The sequence below is a fragment of the Procambarus clarkii genome, chromosome 46 (genome assembly GCF_040958095.1).
Source record: "Procambarus clarkii isolate CNS0578487 chromosome 46, FALCON_Pclarkii_2.0, whole genome shotgun sequence".
In the NCBI taxonomy this organism is placed as follows: domain Eukaryota; kingdom Metazoa; phylum Arthropoda; class Malacostraca; order Decapoda; family Cambaridae; genus Procambarus; species Procambarus clarkii.
Window position 1 is genome coordinate 26,929,766 of NC_091195.1, and position 22,578 is coordinate 26,952,343.

General features: G+C 48.6%; 1 protein-coding gene across 6 annotated transcripts in view; it reads right to left on the reverse strand.

The window, feature by feature from the left end:
* Positions 1 to 8,340: 8,340 nt before the first annotated feature.
* LOC123770553 (zinc finger protein 76) overlaps positions 8,341 to 22,578 on the reverse strand; it is a 120,147-nt gene continuing 105,909 nt past the window's right edge. For 2 of the 6 annotated variants that reach the window (XM_045762569.2, XM_069301855.1), the window contains exon 11: positions 8,341 to 11,499. In XM_045762569.2, the coding sequence (XP_045618525.2) occupies positions 11,281 to 11,499 (219 nt within the window). In that variant the 3' untranslated portion in view covers positions 8,341 to 11,280. Of the gene's footprint in view, positions 11,503 to 22,578 lie in introns of all 6 variants that reach the window. The other 4 variants (XM_045762565.2, XM_045762564.2, XM_045762567.2 and 1 more) reach the window with 2 other exon arrangements.

Genomic DNA, 22,578 nt, shown 5'->3' on the forward strand with positions numbered 1-22,578 from the left:
GTTGCGTCTGCAAACTTTTTTAACTTTTCGTTAACGTCCGTCTGATATGGTTCTTGGAACACTTATCACCATCTCTCGCCTTCTCAATTTGGCTTTCACAAGTGCCGCAGAGTGACTGATGTCTTGGTGAACTTGGACGCCTATATTCGTACTGTTTTTGCTGTCCTTTTTGATCTGGAAAAGGTGTATGACACCACCTGGAGATGCAATATTCTGTCCCAACTCCGTTCTTTTGGCCTTCGTGGTAATCTCCCTCTCTTCCTCCAAAGTTTCCTCTAATCATTCCTTTAGAGTGAGGCTTGGTACCTATATATCTATCTATCTCTCTCTCTCTCTCTCTCTCTCTTTCTTTCTTTTCAGCAATACGAAGGTGAACCTCAAGGTAGTGTTCTGAGCACCCCTATTTTTTTCCTAGTTGCCCTCAATGGTGTTCTTTTCTCCCTTCCCTCTGGCATCTTATCCGCTCTCTATGTTGATGACCTTACCCTTTGCTCTCAAGGTGATGACTCGCCTTTCCTCCAACTTGCGATTGATGTCATGTCATGTCCTGGGCCACCAATCATGGCTTCAAGTTCTCTGTAGCCAAGACTTGAGCAGTGACTTTTACTCGGAAGGAGGCCGTTCTTCATCTTCCTTTGTCGCTCTGTGGTAATCCCCTTTTGTACAAAGATTCTGCTAAACCTTTGGGGTTAATCTCTGACATTCGTTTGTCTTGGTCGCCCCATATATCTTACATCCGAGTTGAATGATAAAATAAATAAATGAATGAATGAATGAATGAATGAATGATATAATAAATGAATGACTGAACTGAATAAAAGACTGGCCAGACTGCTGAATGGACAGCGCTTCGGATTTGTTGTCCTGAGGTTCCGGGTTCGATCCCTGGTGGAGGCGGAAACAAATGGGCAGAGTCTTTCACACTGATGCCCCTGTTACCTAGCAGTAAATAGGTACCTGGGAGTTAGACAGCTGCTACGGGCTGCTTCCTGGGGGTGTGTGTAACAAAAAGGATGCCTGGTCGAGGACCAGGCCGCAGGGACGCTAAGCCCCGAAATCATCTCAAGATAACCTTAAGATAACTAGGCCCTTAACTAACTTAAGGTCTTGTCCCGTACTTCCTAGGGAGCTGATAGGCGCACGCTCCTCTCTGTATAGTTCCTCTCTCTTGCTCTCCAAACTCTATTATGGCTGTCCTGCTTACTCCTTTGCCCCTCCCTCGTCGTCATCTTGATGCGCTGCACCATACTGGGATACGCCTCAGCTCTGGTGCCTTTCACTTGTCCCATACCCAGAGGCTGTATGATGAGACTGGCATCCTGTCTCTATAGCATCGCCGTGATCGCTACTGTCTTCGCTACTTTGCGCGGTCCCTACAATGCCCTCACTCTCGCTTATATCTTACTTTGACCTTTACCCCCTCATGTGGTCTCTGTTCCCTTTCACTACCTACCTCTTTCTGTACAGTTGTCTCGCTTGCAAGTAAGTAATTATCAAAAAAAGGCACCAAGCCGGGAAGGCTAATGTAGCACCGCCAATGCACGGGATATTCAAACGGTGCTAAATGTCACTAAGGATGCCAGTACGAGAACAAAACCACATAAGGCGAACAACATCAAAGGTATCCGATTCACCAAGGATTCTTTCGAGGGACAATTGACCGCGAGGGATGGTCAGGAAGCAAGACGCATGTACATTCTTAAGTCCGGACATTCAACAAGGTTATGAACAACAGTAAGAGGGACAAAAAGAATCAGGGCGGCACTCCATTAAGTGCCTGTGAGTTAAACGTGTATGGCCAATACGTAATCTCGCCAGAGCCAGTTACGGTGGTAGGAGAAAGGTCATTTGGGAGACACTACCCATAAGAACACACAGTTTGTTACCAACAACAGAAAACCAACGACCCTGCTAACAGGCAAGGATTGAGGAATGAATAACTGGGTAGAAGTCGGAATAAGGAACAACTTTACGGGAGATGGGAGAAGTGCGGATAATTTCCTTCGCGGCAGCGTCCGCATGCACATTTAAGGACACCAATAGGTGGTGAGAGAGAACAGGGCCCACAGGAAGGGTACGAAAGCGAGAGTGAGGGTGTTGTAGGGACCGCGCAAGGTAGTGATCCTGTAGAGAGAGGATGCCGGGTTCAACATACAGGCTCAGGGGTAGGAGTCAAAGGAAAGGCACCAGAGCTGAGGCGTAACCCAGTGTAGGGCAGAGCGTCAAGACGACAAAGAGTTGAGGGAGAAGCCGGGCAACCATAATCAAGTTTAAACAGTACGAGAGAGGAATGTAAAGAGAGGAGCGTGCGCCTATCAGCTCCCCAGGAAGTATGGAAATATAGAACCTCAGTAAGTTAAAGGCCTTAGAGCATTCAACTCAGAGGTAAGAGATATGGGGCAAAAAAGTGTCAAAGATTATCCTCAGAAGTTTAGTAGAATCCTTACACAAAAGAGGATTACCATTAAAGTGACAGAGGGGGTCGATCAATGACCTGCTTCAGAGTAAAGTTCATAGCACAAGTCTTGGCTGTATAGAACTTGATCGGTGGCCCAGGACGACATGGCATCCTTACCTCCTTCCCTTCTGTACTATACCTTCGAATATAAACCTCCAAGTTCACCAAGACATCAGTCGTGCTGCGACACTTGCGAAAGCCAAATTGAGAAGAGGAGAGGTGGTATGGGCTTGGACCCATACTGTTTCTTATACTGTATATGTAAATGATCTTTCAGATGGTATAGAATCATTCCTCTCATTGTTTGCTGATGATGCAAAAATTATGAGGAGGATTAAGATGGAGGAAGACAGTATGAGACTACAAGATGACCTAGACAGACTGCATGAGTGGTCCAACAAATGGCTACTAAAGTTCAATCCGAGTAAATGTAAGGTAATGAAACTAGGCAGTGGAAACAGGAGGCCAGACACAGGATACAGAATGGGAGATGAAGTCCTTCATGAAACGGACAGAGAGAAGGATCTAGGAGTTGATATCACACCAAACCTGTCTCCTGAAGCCCACATCAAAAGAATAACATCTGCGGCGTATGCGAGGCTGGCTAACATCAGAACTGCCTTCACGAACCTGTGTAAGGAATCATTCAGAACCTTGTATACCACATATGTAAGACCAATCTTGGAGTATGCGGCCCCAGCATGGAGCCCGTACCTTGTCAAGCACAAGGCGAAGCTTGAAAAAGTTCAGAGATATGCTACTAGGCTAGTCCCAGAACTAAGAGACATGTGTTATGTAGAAAGGCTGCGAGAAATGCACCTCACGACACTAGAAGACAGAAGAGTAAGGGGAGACATGATCACTACCTACAAAATTCTCAGAGGAATTGACAGGGTAGATAAAGATAAACTGTTTAACACAGGTAGTACACGAACAAGGGGACACAGGTAGAAACTGAGTACGCACATGAGCCACAGGGACGTTCGAAAGAACTTTTTCAGTGTGGGAGTAGTTAACAGGTGGAATGCATTAGGCAGTGATGTGGTGGAGGCTGACTCCATACACAGTTTCAAATGTAGATATGAGCCCAGTAGGCTCAGGAATCGAATCTGTACATCAGTTGATTGACAGTTGAGAGGTGGGACCAAAGAGCCAGAGCTCAACCCCCACAAGCACAATTAGGTGAGTATACAAAAATTAACTGACTGAGTTATCGGTAAGAACAATGGCGCATTAATGAAATTAAAAATGTCCCGAAAAGCCGTAAAGGAATGATAAACTTTCAACCATTCAGCAGCCATATGCAAGGAATGGAATGACAACAAACTACACCTGTGGAATGGTGTGCCATGACCAGTATGCCGCCCTGCCAGGCCAGTCATGGACAACACAAAACATCACACTCAGATCCCAAACATCACAATCTGTGTAGCAAAACACTTGCCCAAAAATATAACCAACAAAACTGCTGATCAGAGAGGAGGTAAGAGCAGGAATACCAAAAGTACCATAAAATAATGTGCAATAAATGTATAATGAACCACACAAATATGTTGTTTTATTATGTACTGTAATTTTGTATTAATTTTTTCTCGTACAAAACATCCAAGCAAAAGATGGATGCGTCCGACATGAGGGTGTATAACCACGCCAGTAAATATGGGAATACTAATTCAGAAAGGGAAGGAGACAAAAACCACCTTCCCTGCAGCATGAACACCTGCCCAGAGTACACAAGGGCCCCAAGCAGGCTCAAAAGGGGCCCCAAGAGCTCCAAGTGGACTCTCCCCCCTGAGCCCCAGGAACCCCCTTTCCTCAAAAGCCCTGGGACAGAACCCTCATCCAGCTTTGAAGAAAAGATGACATCCAGGGGAAAAGCTTCTAAGAAGGGAGTCTGCTGGGTTGACTCAGAAGCCTCGGCGGGAAAATCGGGCCAACTACCTCCATGTCTGAATTGGAAGAGGCAGCCCCAGAAGGCATCCGAGCCTCATCCCGAACTAAACCCCCTCCTGACCCCCAAACCCTCAGACGTTTGGAAGCCAGAAGCAGGGATGGAGGAGCAGGGCAAACCACGTCCATCTGGGAAGGAAGCGGGTGCGAACGGCACAAAGGTCGAATCGTCTAATGTCCCCAAATCCTGGTCCTGAAACCCAAGCAGGGCAGCTCCGGGGCCTTCAACTGGGCAAACAACCTGGCCTGTTGATACCTGCTTGATGGGGTTCTGGGAGTTCTTCCCAGAAACAAACTACTGTTTCACCAGTAGCAACCGCAAAACCTCGGGGGGGGGGGGGGGGGGGGGGGGGGGCAACAGAGAAGGACTACCAACACAACCTAGGGTTGCATAATAAGAAGAATCGAGCATGCAACACAGCCACCACCTGACCCTTCAGATCAACAGACAAGGAATGAGTAAGGTGAAGTACAAGCAAGGAACAAGTCTCGTAAAACTCCGAGTCGTAGGTGTTACCAACCCAACAGGCAGCATGATGGAAGCAATACGAATGATTGTCTCCCTGAGGCAGGGGCAATGAACAACCTTCAACTTTGCACAAGGTGAGAGGGGGCTCGGAAGGTGTATGCATAGTACCTGTAAGCCCACTGGGGTTTTCCAGGGCCCATAGGATGCGTAAGCCGATATGGGAAGCACAGGCACTGGGGCCAGCTAAACTGGTAGAACCCTGTCGGTCAGCAGGCAAACTGACCACCAGTAGCAGCCGTTAAATCTCGAGGCAACAAAGGAGAACACAAACTAGGTTTGCCTAATAAGAAGCTAGGCAGACCTAAGCTAAGAAAAGGCAAAATGCTAGAAAAGAAAAAGAAGACCCCAAAGACACGCAACAAACTGGCAGACAGAGAGAATTGTCTGCTGCTGCGAGTACAAGCTGCACAGGCCGCAGTATCAATAACACACCCCTACCCGGGACAAGACAAAGCCCAAGACCCCCAACATACCCCCATAGGCAAAGATAAGCCAAGCAACGAAGTCCTCAAACAGGAGCATGTTCCGAATGCACCCAGGGAAGATAACCTTGAAACGCAAGGGTAGTACTTACGGAGCACCTAGGGAAGATCACCCTAGCCGCATGCTGCTCTTTTACACTAAGACACCTGGCCACCACACCACACACAGCTGGTACAGCCACACAGGGCAAAATCCAGAACAGGAACTTGATGCCAGAAGTGACCAAGCTGACCCCAGCACATCAGTTCAAGAACTGGAGTGGTGGGCTGCTGGCAGCTCCAGTTCTTGAGAAGTAGGGAAGGGGAGGAGACAAAAGGAGGAGGGAAGAGAAGGGATGGGAAGGGCAGAAGGGAAGGAGAATCCCAAGAGGGGGGGAGGCTACTGCCCCCCCCCCCCTGGAAGGATGGGGGGGGGGCAGCAGCACTAATGAACGAGAGTACTAGTTGGATGTGTCGCTTGTTTTTCTTTCTGGGGGAGTTCTGCCATGTTCAGACATAGGTCGCACTTTTCACCAGATTGTGGTCCGTTTTGTTTCGCCTATTTTTCTGGGTGACTCCCCAGTCGATGGCAATTACAACATACTTTAAATTTAAAGTGCTCATAGGTCATTGCTCCATGTGCCTCTCTGAGGGGGCCAGGTTCTGGCTCGGGGTCCCCAGGTAGGCATAAGGGGCCAGATTCACGAAGCAGTTACGCAAGTACTTACAAATATGTACACCTTTCCTCAATCTTTGACGGCTTTGGTTACATTTATTAAACAGTTTACAAGCATGAAAACTTCCCAATCAACTGTTGTTATTGTTATAAACAGCCTCCTGGTGTTTCGGAGCTCATTTACTGTTTAATAATTGTAAACAAAGCCACCAAAGATTGAGAAAAGATGGACAGGTTCAGTAAGAGCTTGCGTAACTGCTGCGTGAATCTGGCCCAAGGAGCTACTGTGACTGATGACCCCAAACTAATATAGCACATCAGTTCAGATAGCTTCAGGGAGTCATCGAGGCTCCACACAGAAAAAGGCTCGTTTCCACTGTAGGTCATAGAGAGAAAAATTGAGGGCTTTTTCTAACAGCGATTTCAGTAAAGTCATATTTGCCTAAGCTTTTGACTGCCATAGGCATGGTAAACACTTCAGTAAGTAGACTAACCTGGGGAAGGACAGACAGCTGGTGATGAGGTAAAGTGTGTTGTGAGCATCAATACCCTCAATACTCCCATCCATCATCTTCAAGGTCAGCAATTTTCTTATCAAGGATCTCATCGATGGCCTTGAATCCCAGGCCACCTTGGAGTGTGCCGTCTTCAGATTTGGTTATATGGATATCAGGCAAAATATCTTTTATTCGATCTATGATGCGCTAGTTGGAACATGTAATCTCACACTTACAAAAGTTCATATAACTCTTTTGTAATGTGAACTCTTTTAGAGTTCATATAACAAAAGGAGAAGAGTTTAAAAGTATCCCGGGATGAAATAATCTATTTTTATCTTTATAACTTGCATTGTCAACTTCAAAATATAACAATTAATAGTTATGTTTGCCTCCTCTTTGCCCTTCAAAATTTTCATGAGAGTAATCTTGCCGTAGCTTGACAATGCTAGGGGTAGGGGGTCAACATTCCACGAAGCACTGGCCCTATGCCTAGTAGGTACCAGATACTAATGCTTTTACTGCAGTTAGTATATACAGACAGAAATGATACAAAGCTCTATGGATAAAAGAATAACTTTGAAGTTAATTTAACACTTGCCGCATTACACTAGAGTCAGTTAAAATGATAAACTTTTACTAAATTTTTATTAAATTCTTAACAACCCAGTATAAATTTAGAGAAATTTACAGATAGTTTGGATTACAATATAATAATGCAGAGGCAATTTACAAGTGCTGAAGCTACTGTACATATGTGGGTTACATGTGGTATCCCATCACATATCTGACACAATTAGCTGAATTTCAAGGGAATACTTGTGATTAGTAAAAACTTCATTTTAATTTCTCAAATATAAGCAATTGAGAAGTACAGTATTCATATTAACACACATTGATGGGCGGGTCAAAGGCAAAACCTTTAGTAGCCTCTATTACCCACCTACAACAAAAGGTGAAGAAGATAATTTCACCTAATATTTCCTTTTATAAACAAGATGCATAATGACCAAGCAGCAATTTGTTTAAAATCAATTTAATTCATTGCAATAATCTATAAATGTCAACCTTGGTCACACACTCTCCCATCTGTCTGTGTCTTGTTTATCTACATGACACACGAGTCAAAAATGCTTCTGCATGATGACCAAACCACACACCAGACGATGGAAAAATAAAATGTTTCGGTCTGTCCTGGACCATTATCATGTCGTGTGAGAGAGAATGGTCCAGGTTATATCTTGGGATATCTAGTTCTCTTGAGGTTATCTTGAGATGATTTCGGGGCTTTAGTGTCTCCGTGGCCCGGTCCTCGACCAGGCCTCCACCCCCAGGAAGCAGCCCGTGACAGCTGACTAACACCCAGGTACCTATTTTACTGCTAGGTAACAGGGGCATAGGGTGAAAGAAACTCTGCCCATTGTTTCTCGCCGAACGCCCGGGGATTGAACTCGGGACCACAGGATCACAAGTCCAGCGTGCTGTCCGCTCGGCCGACCGGCTCCTCCCAGGAGGGATCGAAACGTCGCAGTTTCTCCATCTTGTGTCGTGTGGTTTGGTCATCATATCTTCAGTCATGTTGTTATGACTCGTCGTCTGCGAATGCAACTACAATACATAATACTGACGTGTTGATACTTGTGTAGATTAACGTATCGAAACCATTCTCGAAAGCTTTGTACCATGCACAAGTCTTTTATTGCATCTTGAGAAGCAAAAAAATCTTACAAGCATTTGTATCAATTGTCTCAAATATTAATATCACCATATATATTTCCCAGCTTTATTTGATTTAATGCACATCCATAGGCATACATTTTAATCTATATTGCAAGAAAATGTACAAATTCAATATTTAAATAGTCATATACCATGCATTAATACACACAATGAATTTGTTGGCTTAGATTGACCCCAAATAATTGACTTTAATTACTTTAAGAAATCCACCCTTCCAGGGATTATAATGTTCCGCAGTTATATTAATGAAGTATTAAACACTCTTTATTTATTTTGACCACTAGGTGTCAAAATACAACAAACTTGTCAAAACAATAATAATGATCTTAGCAAGACATAGACACAAATGTATTCTGTGTGTGTTAACACACTTAACACACACAGGTAAGGTTATAAATGAGTGGAAGGATTCAAGACAACAATTCCATTATCTCTACATTTTTCCCGTATATAGTGTGATTTGAGTACACACATACACACACACACACTCCAAAATGCAAATACAAAACTTAAATGGCTATTAGTGGCTAAAATTATAACCCAGGAATAATGATGTCAATCATAGAACATCTATCAATCATGTGTCAAAAATAATCTTAAAGGCACTTTAACATGATACCTTAACAATGAATGGGATAAGGCTGTCTAAACTCTATTAAATCCCCTTGACATAAGTGCATTCAAAATCAATTTATCATTCTATTTGCAGCAATATATCAATATATATGTGCATGCATGCATGCATGCATACACACTATCAATGATAATCAGCAGGGGCAACTGACGGAACATCAGACCATAACGATCTTATCTGCTCTTGAATCACAATATTAATAGACAAATGAGATGCCAATATCATGATGACAATGCCTCAACTGCGACTCAAATAAAACACCCGCAACAAAGTGTGTGGATAACCTCTGATGTACAGTTTCTCCAAGTTAGGATAACCTCTGATGTACAGTTTCTCCAAGTTAGGATAACCTCTGATGCACAGTTTCTCCAAGTTAGGATAACCTCTGATGTACAGTTTCTCCAAGTTAGGATAACCTCTGATGCACAGTTTCTCCAAGTTAGGATAACCTCTGATGTACAGTTTCTCCAAGTTAGGATAACCTCTGATGCACAGTTTCTCCAAGTTAGGATAACCTCTGATGTACAGTTTCTCCAAGTTAGGATAACCTCTGATGCACAGTTTCTCCAAGTTAGGATAACCTCTGATGCACAGTTTCTCCAAGTTAGGATAACCTCTGATGCACAGTTTCTCCAAGTTATGTTTTATACTGCTAAAACACTTGTATATCTACCACTGAAGCTTTGTCTGAGTGTGCTCTGCATTGGGTAACACCTTTCACAGCTCAGTACAGCACCATACATGCAAACTTAATTATTGCTGTATACCTGAGAGGGTATACCAAGAACCATTTTATTCTCTAATAATGAAAGAGACAAGAGGCAACTACTCAATACGCACACGTATCATTTCCCCGCCTCTCTGACGGCAGGAACTCACAGTGAGGGACTGTCCACACGCACTATCACAGCAGCCTCATAGTGCCATTCCATACAGCGAGGAAAGTAGACAAATAAATAATATTTTGAAACAGACATTAAGAATTTTATTAACTTTATTGTTTTTCAAATTCACATAAATTTTAAAAGTTGTCCTCTAGTTCAAACCCACACACAGTATAGAGAGTTGTATGACTAGCTGAATAAGATCAAATTAAACTATGAATAACAATTATCCCAAAACCAAGCTACTTGTATTAAACCATACATAATAGACTTGACAGGTGACTGTCGCAAGCGTGAGAGGGAGGCGAGAACGCGAGCTGACAAGCTATACAGCTTAGTCAACCATGTGATACTGCAACATTCAACTTCAGGACATTACTTCCAAAATTAACAATGAATTCTACTGCCAATCTTAATCAATTATAGAAGGGAAAGGAATGTATGCAGGTTGCCAAAGCTACTAACAACACTGCCTTTTATCCCCTAGTGATAATGCTGATTATAAAGAAATTAATTCTGGATGGAGATTAATTTCTTGCATGCCTCCCTCCCACCCACATGGAGTCACATATGACTAATTGCTTGGAGGTTGCTAAGTTTTTATAAATTTATATCTACTCATTTCTTAAGATTTGTGCAAGTATGGAAGGCATCTTAATCGAAGACTATTTAAAGGTGCAACGAAGCAAAAGCATGTAGAGTATATGCTGCAGTTCTAATCTCAAGACAGGGTGAAATTGTTTGGACAAAACTCCCTTACTCTGTGTTACCAAGCTCCTCTACTTCGTCATCATCACACCCAGCTCCTTTATACCGAGACTGTCGCATCAAGCACCTTTCCTCCTCCATCACCACACTAAGCTCCATTACCCCCATCATCAACACCCCAAGCAGAAGCTGATGGCCTGCATGTAAGCTGATTGGCAGATCATGTTTCAAGGACAAAATAATATTCATTACTGTAATTAGTTTTGAAAATGAGCCAAAGCAAAAATCAGCTCTGAACCCTTCCAATGTTAGTGTCAAACATGTGTATAAGTTTAATTACAAATAAAAGCCTTAAAGGTATGCCGGTAGGAAATTGTCTAACACCACCACTCATATAATCACATAACCATGCGTATCATCATGCAACCATGCATATAATCACACAACCATGCATATAAACACGCAACCATGCATATAATCACACAACCATGTGTATAATCACACAACCATGTGTATAATTATGTAACCATGCATATAATCATGCCAGCATCCATATAATGAAGTCACATACAAATTCAATAGGCCTTTACACCCAATACAGCTTCCAGGGTAAACAATTACTTGTCACTGTACTGTTACCACATCACAAATGCTCTACTGAGAGTTCATGTTCTCCCTTATTAGGCTAGTCGGCCCAGAACAATGTCAATTACCATATTTTCAATGCAACTTTTGTTCACCTTTCAATGATTACACATTTTTTCCTCTTTAATATTAACTTCTTCTATCACAATAATTTTTCCATTACTTTCACATATATTTTGTTTGGTATTTACAGTGTCTAGCAAGCCTTCTGTGATGGTGGACTCTGCCACTGAAGTAAAGTCGTCTAGCCTAATAACTTCCACTGTGTCACCAACGTTCTCGTCCCCACCTCCTGCTGCACCACTTGCTACTGCCAACTGCTGAAAAGAAGCAAATTATAGTTACAGTACATACAGTACTCATCATAAGTATGCGTTGCCCTGATTGAGGAGCCGCAAACTTATGAAAAAAAACCCAGCTTGAATGTACAGTAATGAAATGCCATAGCCTGGCACCAGAACCAGGCCCCCCTTAGACAGGCATGAGGAGCAATGGCCTATAGAAACCCCAGTGTGGTTGGAAGCATTCTATGTCTGCCATCAACCGGGTCAAGCACCTAGAAAGGTAGATGCCCCAAAACAAACCTGGTTAAAATATTGCTACTGACAGCCGAACTGTTGGACAGAACTTCCCCAACGAAAAGCGAGCCTGATGTCAACCGTCACCACACCGCCATCTGCGCACCTTCCCACTCCCAGGGAGGGGGAAGTGGGGAGCCCCAGACCCCCGCGCCGGCTATCCAAACCCCTTGTTCTGAGGCTGGATGTCAAAACACACACACACAAAAAAAAACGCCGACCGGAGAGAGGGAGGGTTGCTGGGAAACCTCGGGTCTCACCCAGAAAATGCTGTTTCATCACATTCAAAGCTGGTTTTCTGGGGAAAGCTCCGTTGGCTCCCCAGAGCTACTTACCCAAAGACAAAACAAGAGGGACTTACCTGGGAGGCGGTCGCCACTCGCTCCTCAATTCGAAGTTGAGACAACTGGCTGCAACCGCCAACCCAGTGCGCCACATGCCTGACTAGGGCCAGGAACATTGACTAGGTAGCAAGTGGCCAGGATCCTTTCGACCTCCAAAAACCCCGTGCCTGAATGTCAGCCCAAGACATGTTACCGAAGATGGCAGCCAAAGTAGCAAACTTACGAACGTCATGGGCATGAGGATAGACTGCAGACTGGTTGGACTGAATAACCCTGCAGACGATCTGGGAGACCTGAACCATGGAATAGGGAAGAAGGGAAATTAGAAAAAAACCAGCGTTGAATGTAATGAAACGCCATTTTCTGGGTGAGCCCCGGAGGCTCCCTGGAGCTTATCGGGCTAATGTGTGTTATGTTAGACCGGGACATTAGCTATGGAGTTCAGACCTACCAGGGACCAGCGCCAGAACCTGGCCCCTTCAGAGAGGTTTCAGGGAGCAATGGCCCTGGAAAACCCCATATGGTTGGGGGTTTTCCTTATCTGCCATCGACCGGGGTTAGGCACCCAGAAAGGTAGGCGTAACAAAACAAACCCCACATGGTAAAAAACTACAACAAAAACCGAACAGAGAGGTAGAAAACTCCCTACAATCCCAAGGAAAACAATCAAACAATCAATTTACTGCCGCGCCGGTCGTCCGCGCAGCCCTCCCCTCCCCGGGAGGTGGAGGGGGGGGGGCCCCGGACCTCACCGCGCCGGCTGCCGTCAGTTCGGAAACTAGGCTTCAACCAACGCGAAAAAACCCCGCCGACCGGATGGGAGGGAGGGTAACCAGGGAGCCTCCGGGGCTCACCCAGAAAATGGCGTTTCATTACATTCAACGCTGGTTTTCTGGGGGGAGCCCCTACGGCTCCCTGGAGCTACATACCCAAAGAGAAGGAAAAATGGGACTTACCCGGGAGGCGGTGGCCACAAACTCCTCAACTCGAAGTCGAGACAACTGGCTGCAACCTGCGACCCAAAGCAACACAAGAACGACGAGGAGCAGGGACATTCACCAAATAACGGGCGGCCAGGACCCTGTTCGACTTCCAAAATCCACGCGCCCGAATATGAGCCCAAGACATATTACCAAACACGGCAGCCAAAGCCGCAAACTTCCTAACATCATGGGCGCGAGGATAGACCGCAGGCTGGCTAGATTTAATAACCCTGCGGACAACCTGGGAGACCCGAGCCCTGGAACAGGGAACGAGGGAAACCGGATCAACCCAAAGCGCATCCCCAGCCACTCCGGCCGAAGCGCGCAGGTAACGGCGAAGTGCAGCAACAGGACACAACACATGATGCACCCCCGGCCGAACCAACCAAGCATCAATGACCCACGGACCCCTCCGGAAAGCAGCCGTCTCGTTCTTTGCCAGAAAGGACGGAGAAGGCTGCAAACGGACAAACCTACCCCCAGGACCAAAAGAGCAGTAACCCCTGCGCCGGAGGAGAGCATGAAGCTCCCCTACCCGGCCCCCAGAGGCCAATGCCAACAAAAACAAAGCCTTGGAAAAACAATCAGGAACCGAAGGGGCCACCACAAACCGAGGAGAGGAAAGATAGGAGAGCACCCTGTCCAAGGACCAGGACGGCTCAGGCGGCGCATGAGCAGGCCGGAGGTGAAACATAGCACGGGAAAGCTTACGAAACGGGGCGGATGTGACGTCCACCCCGAAAGCGAGCTGGAGCGGCTCCGCCAGCGCCGCACGATACGAGGCGACAGTATTAGGCATCAAATGACGGTCCTGAAAAAGCCAAGTAAGGAAGGACAAAACAACCCGATCCGAGAGAAAAGACAACCTACGAAGAGCCAGAAAATGGCGAAAGGAACGCCAGGAAACTTCATACTGTCGCCTAGACGAAGCTCTCAGGTGGGACACCATCAAAGAAGCCACCTGATCACCATAGAAATGGTGATACACCCGCGTCAAAAAGACCAGACGCGAAGAGCAGAGGAGAAGGTCGAACCAGCCCCGTACCGGATCGGACCGACCTGCTGAAAGAGGCGGAGCCGCGGGAAACGTCCCGGGTTCGGGCACCGAGCCAGAAGCACCGGAAACCAAGGCTGGGCCGGCCACCAAGGGGCCACGAGGACTACTCTCCCCGGGAATGTCTCTAACCGAACCAGAACCCGAAGCAACAGCTGGACCGGAGGAAAAAGGTACAGGTAACCCCACCTCGACCAGTCCTGCCGAAAAGCATCCACCGCGAACGCCTCGCAGTCGGGGAAGGGCGTCACATATAGAGGGAGACGCCGGGACCACGCCGACGCGAAGAGGTCCACATCTGGGAGACCGTACGTCTGGCAGATCCAACGAAACGAGTCGTCGTCGACCGTCCATTCCGTGGACAGGGGAAGGAAGCGAGACAGACCGTCCGCCAGAACGTTGGACACTCCCCGGACGTGAACCGCACGGAGAGCCAAACCCCGAGAATCCAGCAGACGAACCACTCGAAGGGACCAACCCCAAAGAGCCAAGGACCGAAGAGAACCCCCGCGGTTCAGGCAATGAACCACCGGAGAACAGTCCGAATGGAGGCGAATGGTCGATCCCCGAGCGACCCGAACCCTCCGAAGCGCGAACCAGACAGCCGCGAACTCCCGAACCGTGCTGTGAGCCCGATGGAAGGACGGACCCCACCGACCCTGGCCTGCCTGGTGAGCACTGGTCACAAAGCCCCAGCCGAGAGACGACGCGTCCGTGAACACATCGAGCGAGGGCTCGGGAAGGCGCCAAGGCACCGAACCCCGAAAAATCCGAAGAGGAAGACGGTGACGCAGCAACCGACATAAGACCCCCGGAGGGCGAACCCAACGATCGCGAGAGAGGCGGAAAGGACGTCCCCGAAGGAACCAAAACAGACGCCGAAGCCAAACCCGACCCGGCGGGTAGACTAGCATGGCGAAGTTCAGACTCCCGCACAACCGCTCGAGCAACCGCCGAGTGACCCGGGACCCTCTCAGAAACAGCAAACGGCGGTCCCGCAGCCGTCGCAACGCCACCGGAGGTAGAGACAAGGAAGCGGTCCGAGAATCCCAAACAAGACCCAGCCAGGTCCGAACCTGGGACGGAACCAGATGGGACTTCCTCCAGTTCACCAGGAACCCGAACCTGGCGAGCTGGGAAAGAACCAAATCCCTGGCGAGCAGACAAGCTGACCGACTGGGAGCCCACACCAGCCAGTCGTCGAGGTAGGCCAAAACCCGAATCCCGAGAAGACGCAGACGGGTCACCACAACTCGGGTCAGACGCGTGAAAACGCGAGGTGCCAGATTCAGGCCAAAAGGTAGGCATCGAAAACGGTAAGCGTGACGCCCTACCACGAAGCCTAACCAGTCCCTGAACCCCGGATGAATAGGAACGTGCCAATACGCGTCCTTTAGGTCCAGGGACACCATCCAGGCACCCGGCTCCAACAGAAGCCGGACCTGAGACAGAGTAGTCATCCGAAAGGAGGGGCAAGGAATCCAGGGGTTCAGACGGGACAAGTCCAGAATGAACCTCAGATCCGCACAGTCCCGTTTCGGCACTGGAAACAGGCGGGAAACCCACCTGAGGGACGTAGTCGGTTCGACCACGCCCAAGCGCACCCACTCCAAGATGACTTGACGAAGCGCAGGAGAAGAGACCTGCCCTGTTAGCCCCGAACCCCCCAAAGGAGGACGAGTCGCCCAACGCCACCGCAGGCCGGATGACACGACCGAAAAGGCCCACAAATCGTGGGACCAAGCGTGGGCAAACAGAGCGAGCCTCCCCCCCATCGCCCCGTCAACGGGGCAAACTGCGAAAGGGCCGACGCCCCGCACGAGAACCCAACCGTCGAACAGGGCGAACACTGCGCCGCCCAGACGACGCTGGCCCCAAAGGGAACAACGGCTCAGAAACCGGCACCAAAGGCCCACCTCGACCAGCGGAAACCGAAACCCTGGCACGACCCCTCCGAAACTGCCGAGAACGACTGCTCCGGAGAATCAACAAGTCCGCCATAGGACGACAACTAGCCGAAGCCGCATGCAGAAACTGGGACAACCGCAGACTCTGCAAACAGCAACGGACAAAAAGGAGACGAAAACCTAAGAGCCAGGGCCCAAGCGGAATCCAAAGAGAGGGCGAGCACAGCCTGACGGCACGCGAGGCGAGAAGCAAAAAACAGAGACACCGCTTCCTTCAGGATGGGCGCAAAGAGCTTCAACAGTGCAGCCGACGCCCTAGCTGCCGAAGAAAGCGCCCCGGACGAAGGCCCTTCAGCCAACGCTCCCACATCCTCCTCGAGCCAAGTAGAAGAGAGCTCGAGAAGGGAAAAGAAACGCAAGACCGAAGCCAAATGCCCACGGGAGCGCAACTCCTCCGCAACCAATGAAGCCGAAAGCTGAGGAACCTGCACGTGAAGCTGGAAAAGGCCAACATCCCGAGAAAGCACAGGAGCGAATAAGCACGCATTAAGGTGCTCAAACTCGCCCCCCAGGTAAACCTGCATAAAAGTAGCAGTCTCGCGCCAATCAAGCGTGCGGGTCCGACAGAACCCATGCCACGCCCCCAACGAAAAGAAAGGGCAGTCTGCTAGCCAGGAAGACCCCGGAACCTCCAAACGTACCCAAAAACGGGAAGAAGAACCGAACTCAAACGAGGACGGATCCATTGGGGAGGCATAACCCGGGTCTCGCAAGAGGTATGCAGCAAGAGCTTCCCGAGCCACCTTCGCAGAGAGACGGGAAGTAGCAAACCCCTGTAAAGACGGAGCCGAGGTACCCAAAGGCGCCCGGAACCGAACACGGGGAGGAGCCGAACCCAAATCATACTCATACAGGGAGGGAGGATAAGAAAACCCCTCCCCCTGCAACAATAAACCCCGTGGGGAAGGCAAAAGCACCCAAGCGGGGTCACAGGGGGCCCAAGGCCCCCAGGCCGACTCCTCCCCAGCCCCAGGATCCCTTACGTCGGGACCCGGGGCAGAGCCGTCCTCCAAACCCTCTACCCCTGAAGAAAAGGTAGAGTCCAAGGGAAAGGCAGACAAGGGGGCCTGCTGGTGGGACCCAGAAGCCTCGGCAGGAGGAACCGGCTCAAATGCCTCCGTCCCCGACCCGGATGGGGCAGCCCCCGAAGCAGCCCGAGTCTCTCCACCAACTAAATCCTGTGCCAAAGCCGAAAGCCGCATACGTTTCGGAGCCGGACACAGGGGGGGTGGTGCAGGAAGAACCACAGGGGAAGGACCAGAGGGCGTAGGAGTCAAAGCCATAGCAATCAACGCCCCCAGGTCAGGGTCCCTAAAGCCAAAACGGGGCAGCCTCGGGGCATCCAGGTGGGAAACCAATCTAGCGCGTTGCAATAACCTAAATCTAACATGCAACGCTGATGCTGCCTGTACTCTAATAGGAACATCCTCAGAGTAAAACCTGAGCACAAGCAGAGAACAGGACTCGCAAGACTCCGGGTCAAAGGTGTCATTGACCCAACAGGCAGCATGACGGAGGCAAAACAGGTGACTGTCACCCTGAGACAAGGGCACACTGCAACCTTCAAACCCGCACAAGGCAGGCTGGAACTCGGGAGACGCCTCCATGGGTCCCCGAGCCCCGACAGGGGTTTCCAGGGCCCGTAGGGTAGCAACTACGGGAAGCCCGGGCAAGGTGTTGCTAACCGGTTAAGAAACCCAAACAAAACACGGGTAAATGATAATACTGAAAGCCCCTGGGACGTGTACAAGCACGGGGGCCTAGCAGAGGACCACCAAAACAATACCAGGGGAACTATGGGCCCACGAGGCAGCACCTCCACCAGGCAACCAAAAACAAAACAAAAGAAAAACCCCGCAAAAGTACACCGTCCCCAGAGCAACAGGAACCGGTCGCCGCTTAGGTGGCAGGCCGCGCAACACCTTGACGCCCTAACCAGCACAAAACCACTCCCTACCCAAGGCCAAACAAGGGCCCCAAGCCCCAGCTGGCCCCAAGGGCGAGGCAAATGCCGAGCAGCAAAAACCTCTACGGGAGCGGTTCCCGAACGCCCCAGAGAAGATAACCCTGACACGCAAGGGCAGTACTCACAGGGCGCCTAGGGAAGGAAGCCCTAGACGCATGCAGCCCCGGCACTGATGAGGTACTCCTGGCCACCGCACACCACAACAACAGCAGAGAACGCCACACGAGGCAAACACCGCCAAGGAATTTGAGGCCAGAGAAGCGTCTATCCCGGTTGACACTAGCTTGCGAACTGACGGCAGCCGGCGCGGTGAGGTCCGGGGGCCCCCCCCCTCCCCCTCCCGGGGAGGGGAGGGCTGCGCGGACGACCGGCGCGGCAGTAAATTGATTGTTTGATTGTTTTCCTTGGGATTGTAGGGAGTTTTCTACCTCTCTGTTCGGTTTTTGTTGTAGTTTTTTACCATGTGGGGTTTGTTTTGTTACGCCTACCTTTCTGGGTGCCTAACCCCGGTCGATGGCAGATAAGGAAAACCCCCAACCATATGGGGTTTTCCAGGGCCATTGCTCCCTGAAACCTCTCTGAAGGGGCCAGGTTCTGGCGCTGGTCCCTGGTAGGTCTGAACTCCATAGCTAATGTCCCGGTCTAACATAACACACATTAGCCCGATAAGCTCCAGGGAGCCGTAGGGGCTCCCCCCAGAAAAGGGGGTCAACTCAATGCGCATGCCGGTCACCGAGGCTGTGGCACGCAGGTAACAGCAAAGAGCCACAACCGGACACAACACATGATGCACCCGCGGCCAAACCAATCAAGCATGAACAACCCAAGGACACCTGTAGAAAGTAGCAGTCTCATTTTTCGCCAGAAGAGAAGGAGACGGCTGCAACCAAACAATCCTACCACCAGGCCCAAAGGAGCTGAAACTGCTGCACCAGAAGAGAGCATGAAGCTCCCCAACCCGACCCAAAGAGGCCAATGCCAACAGGAAAAGAGCCTTTGCAAAACAATCTTGAACCAAAGGGGCCACAACAAACCAAGGAGAAGAGAGAAGGGAGAAAAGAGAACACCTGATCCAATGACCAGGACGGCTCAGGCCACACATGAGCAGGCTGGAGGTGAAACACTGCATGAGACAGCTTGCAAAATGGCACAGAAGTAACATCTACCCCAAACACAAGCTGAAGCAGCTCTGTCTTATCTTGAGGTTATCTTGAGATGATTTCGGGGCTTTTTAGTGTCCCCGTGGCCCGGTCCTCGACCAGGCCTCCACCCCAAGGAAGCAGCCCGTGACAGCTGACTAACATCCAGGTACCTATTTTACTGCTAGGTAACAGGGGGCATAGGGTGAAAGAAACTCTGCCCATTGTTTCTCGCCGGCGCCTGGGATCGAACCCAGAACCACAGGATCACAAGTCCAACGTGCTGTCCGCTCGGCCGACCGGCTCCCAGCTGTCAGTGCCGCATGATACGAGGTGACAGTATTCGGCATAAGATGACAGTCCTGAAACAACCAAGATAGGAAGGACAAGACAACCCAATCCGAAACAGAAGAAAACTTATGAAGAGACAAGAAATAAAGAAATGGCCTCCAGGAAACTTCATGCTGCTGTTGAGACGAGACACACAGGTGGGACACCGCTAATGAAGACACCTGCTTACCTAGACCCCTCATGTTTGGACACCGAGCAAGCAGCACTTGAAACTAAGGCTGGGCCGGCCACCAAGGGGCCAAGAAGACTACTCTCCCTTGGTAAGTCTCCAAGCAGGCTAGGACCGGGAGCAACAGTGGAACTGGGGTAAGGTTCCACTGTTGACCTCAAGAGAGGTCTTGAGGTTACCTTGAGGTGTTTTAGGGGCTTAGCGTCCCTGCGGCCCAGTCGTCGACCAGGCCTCCTCTTTGCTGGACTGGTCAACCAGGCTGTTGAATGCAGCTGCTCGCAGCCTGACGTATGAATCACAGCCTGGTTGATCAGGTATCCTTTGGAGGTGCTTATCCAGTTCTCTCTTGAACACTGTGAGGGGTCGGCCAGATATGCCCCTTAAGTGTAGTGGAAGCGTGTTGAACAGTCTCGGGCTTCTGATGTTGATAGAGTTCTCTCTCAGAGTACCTGTTGCACCTCTGCTTTTCAACGGGGGTATTCTGCACATCCTGCTATGCCTTCTGGTCGCGTGTGAAGTTTATTTCTGTGTGCAGGTTTGGGACCAGCCCCTCTACTATTTTCCTCGTGTAAATTATTATGTATCTCTCCCGCCTGCGCTCAAGAGAATACAGATTTAAGCATTTTAGTCGGTTCCAACAGTTTAGACATTTTACCGAGTGGATTCTAGCAGGAAAGGATCTCTGCATGTTCTCCAGGTCAGCAATTTCTCCAGCTTTGAAAGAGACTGTCATTGTGCAGCAGTACTCCACTCTAGAGAGCGCTAGCGTCTTGAAGAGTATCATCATCGGTATAGCATCTCTAGTGTGAAAAGTTCTTGTTATCCAACCTGTCATTTTTCTTGCAGCTGTGACGGCAACTTTATTGTGTTCTTAAAGGTAAGGTCTTCCGACATGAGTACACCCAGATCCTTTACATTGCCTTTTTTGTTCTGTTATGATTTGACTGCATTTTGTACATGGTTTCTGCATTTATATTTTCATTTTTTCCATAGTGCAAGAGGTGGAACTTATCTTCATTAAAAACCATATTATTTTCTGTAGCCCACTGAAAGACCTGATTTACATCTGATTGGACTCTATGTTGTCTGATATGAGGATGAGAAAAAGTACTGGAGCAAGCACAGTACCCTGGGGGACTGAGCTCTTCACGGTTGATGGTCCAGATTTTATTTTGTTGACTATTACACACTGGGTTCTATTAGTCAGGAAACTGTAGATCCATCTGCCTATTTTTCCGGTAATTTCTTTTGCACGCATTTTGTGTGCAATAACACCATGGTCACATTTGTCGAAGGCTTTTACGAAATCTGTGTAAATTACCTCAGCGTTTTGCTTGTCTTCCGTGGCATCTAAGGCCATGTCACAGTACTCACCTAGTTGTGCTTGCGGGGGTTGAGCTCCCGCCTATCAACTGTCAATCAACTGGTGTACAGATTCCTGAGCCTGCTGGGCTCTATCCCAGTAGAGCCCAGTATATAGTGGTCCAGCAACTGTGATAGGCAAGAGCACCCTTTTCTGAACCCATGTTGTCCAGGGTTATGGAGATGCTGTGATTCCATGTGTTTTGTGATCTTATTTCTAAGCACTCTCTCAAAGATTTTTATGATGTGTGGTGTTAGTGCTATTGATCTGTAATATTTTGCCTCTGCCTTATTTCCTCCTTTATGGAGTAGTGCTATGTCTGCTGTTTTTAGTATGTCAGGGATAACGCCTCAAAAGAATGTGAAGGGCTTGCGATAGTGGTTTTTTACAGTTCTTGATGAATGTGGAGCTCCAGGAATCTGGGCCCAGTGTAGAGTGCATAGGCATACTGTCTATGGCTTCTTCAAAGTCCAGTAGGGATAGGTTATCTAGAGGTTATCTTGAGATGATTTCGGGGCTTAGCATCCCCGCGGCCCGGTCCTCGACCAGGCCTCCTTTTTTGTTATACAGCCCCAGGAGGCAGCCCATAGCAGCTGTCTAACTCCCAGGTACCTATTTACTGCTAGGTAAGAGGGGCATCAGGGTGAAAAAACAATTTGCCAATTTGTCTCCGCCTTCACTGGGGATCGAACTCAGGACTACGAATCTGAAGAGCTGTCCACCCAGCTGTCAGGCGCCCTTAGGGTGATATATGGTTTGATGTTGACATCACATCCATGAAAAATTCATTTGGGTTATCAATCTTTAACCACTTAACTGCGCCAACCGAGTATTCTCGATCGACAGGAAACTGCGCCAACCGAGAAAACTCTTTTTGATTTTTTGGTACCAATTCTAAATGTGTACGAGGTTGGTTGTGTATGAAATGGACTCTTAGGACCTCCAGTGAGAGGCAGCCATCTTGGAAAAAAATCCCAGAATGCCCTAGGGCTGCTGGCTGGGTTAGTACTGAGTGAGCAACCATGGGTGGCGTACGCGCCTCTGGCTCCCAAACACCTGTCCGACGCGGTGTTGAAAGATAAAGCTCTGTCGGTGAAATTCAAACCTTATTGTTTGAAGAACATAAGGGTCATAATATTGGTGAAGCTAGGCGCAATAAGGACCTAACACAAAGGTAGGATGCAAGTGATACAGCACCTATGAGGACGCAACCCGTCCTCTTAAAAATAACGTCACTTTTCGCTCGTATGCGCGCTATGGCCAAATTTGGATGAAATTTGAAATGAAATCGACTCACAAAAGTGACGTTCTGTTCCGTTTTCTATTTGAATCGTCCAGCGTACGCGCAGAGGTTATAAGAGGACACTTAAAATTAAAGTTTTTCATAACATTTTGAAACTTTATGAGAATTTCCTGCCCACCTAACCTATCAGAGGACATTTAACTTACTGTTGTTGAAAAAAAAAATCCCAAATTTATTTT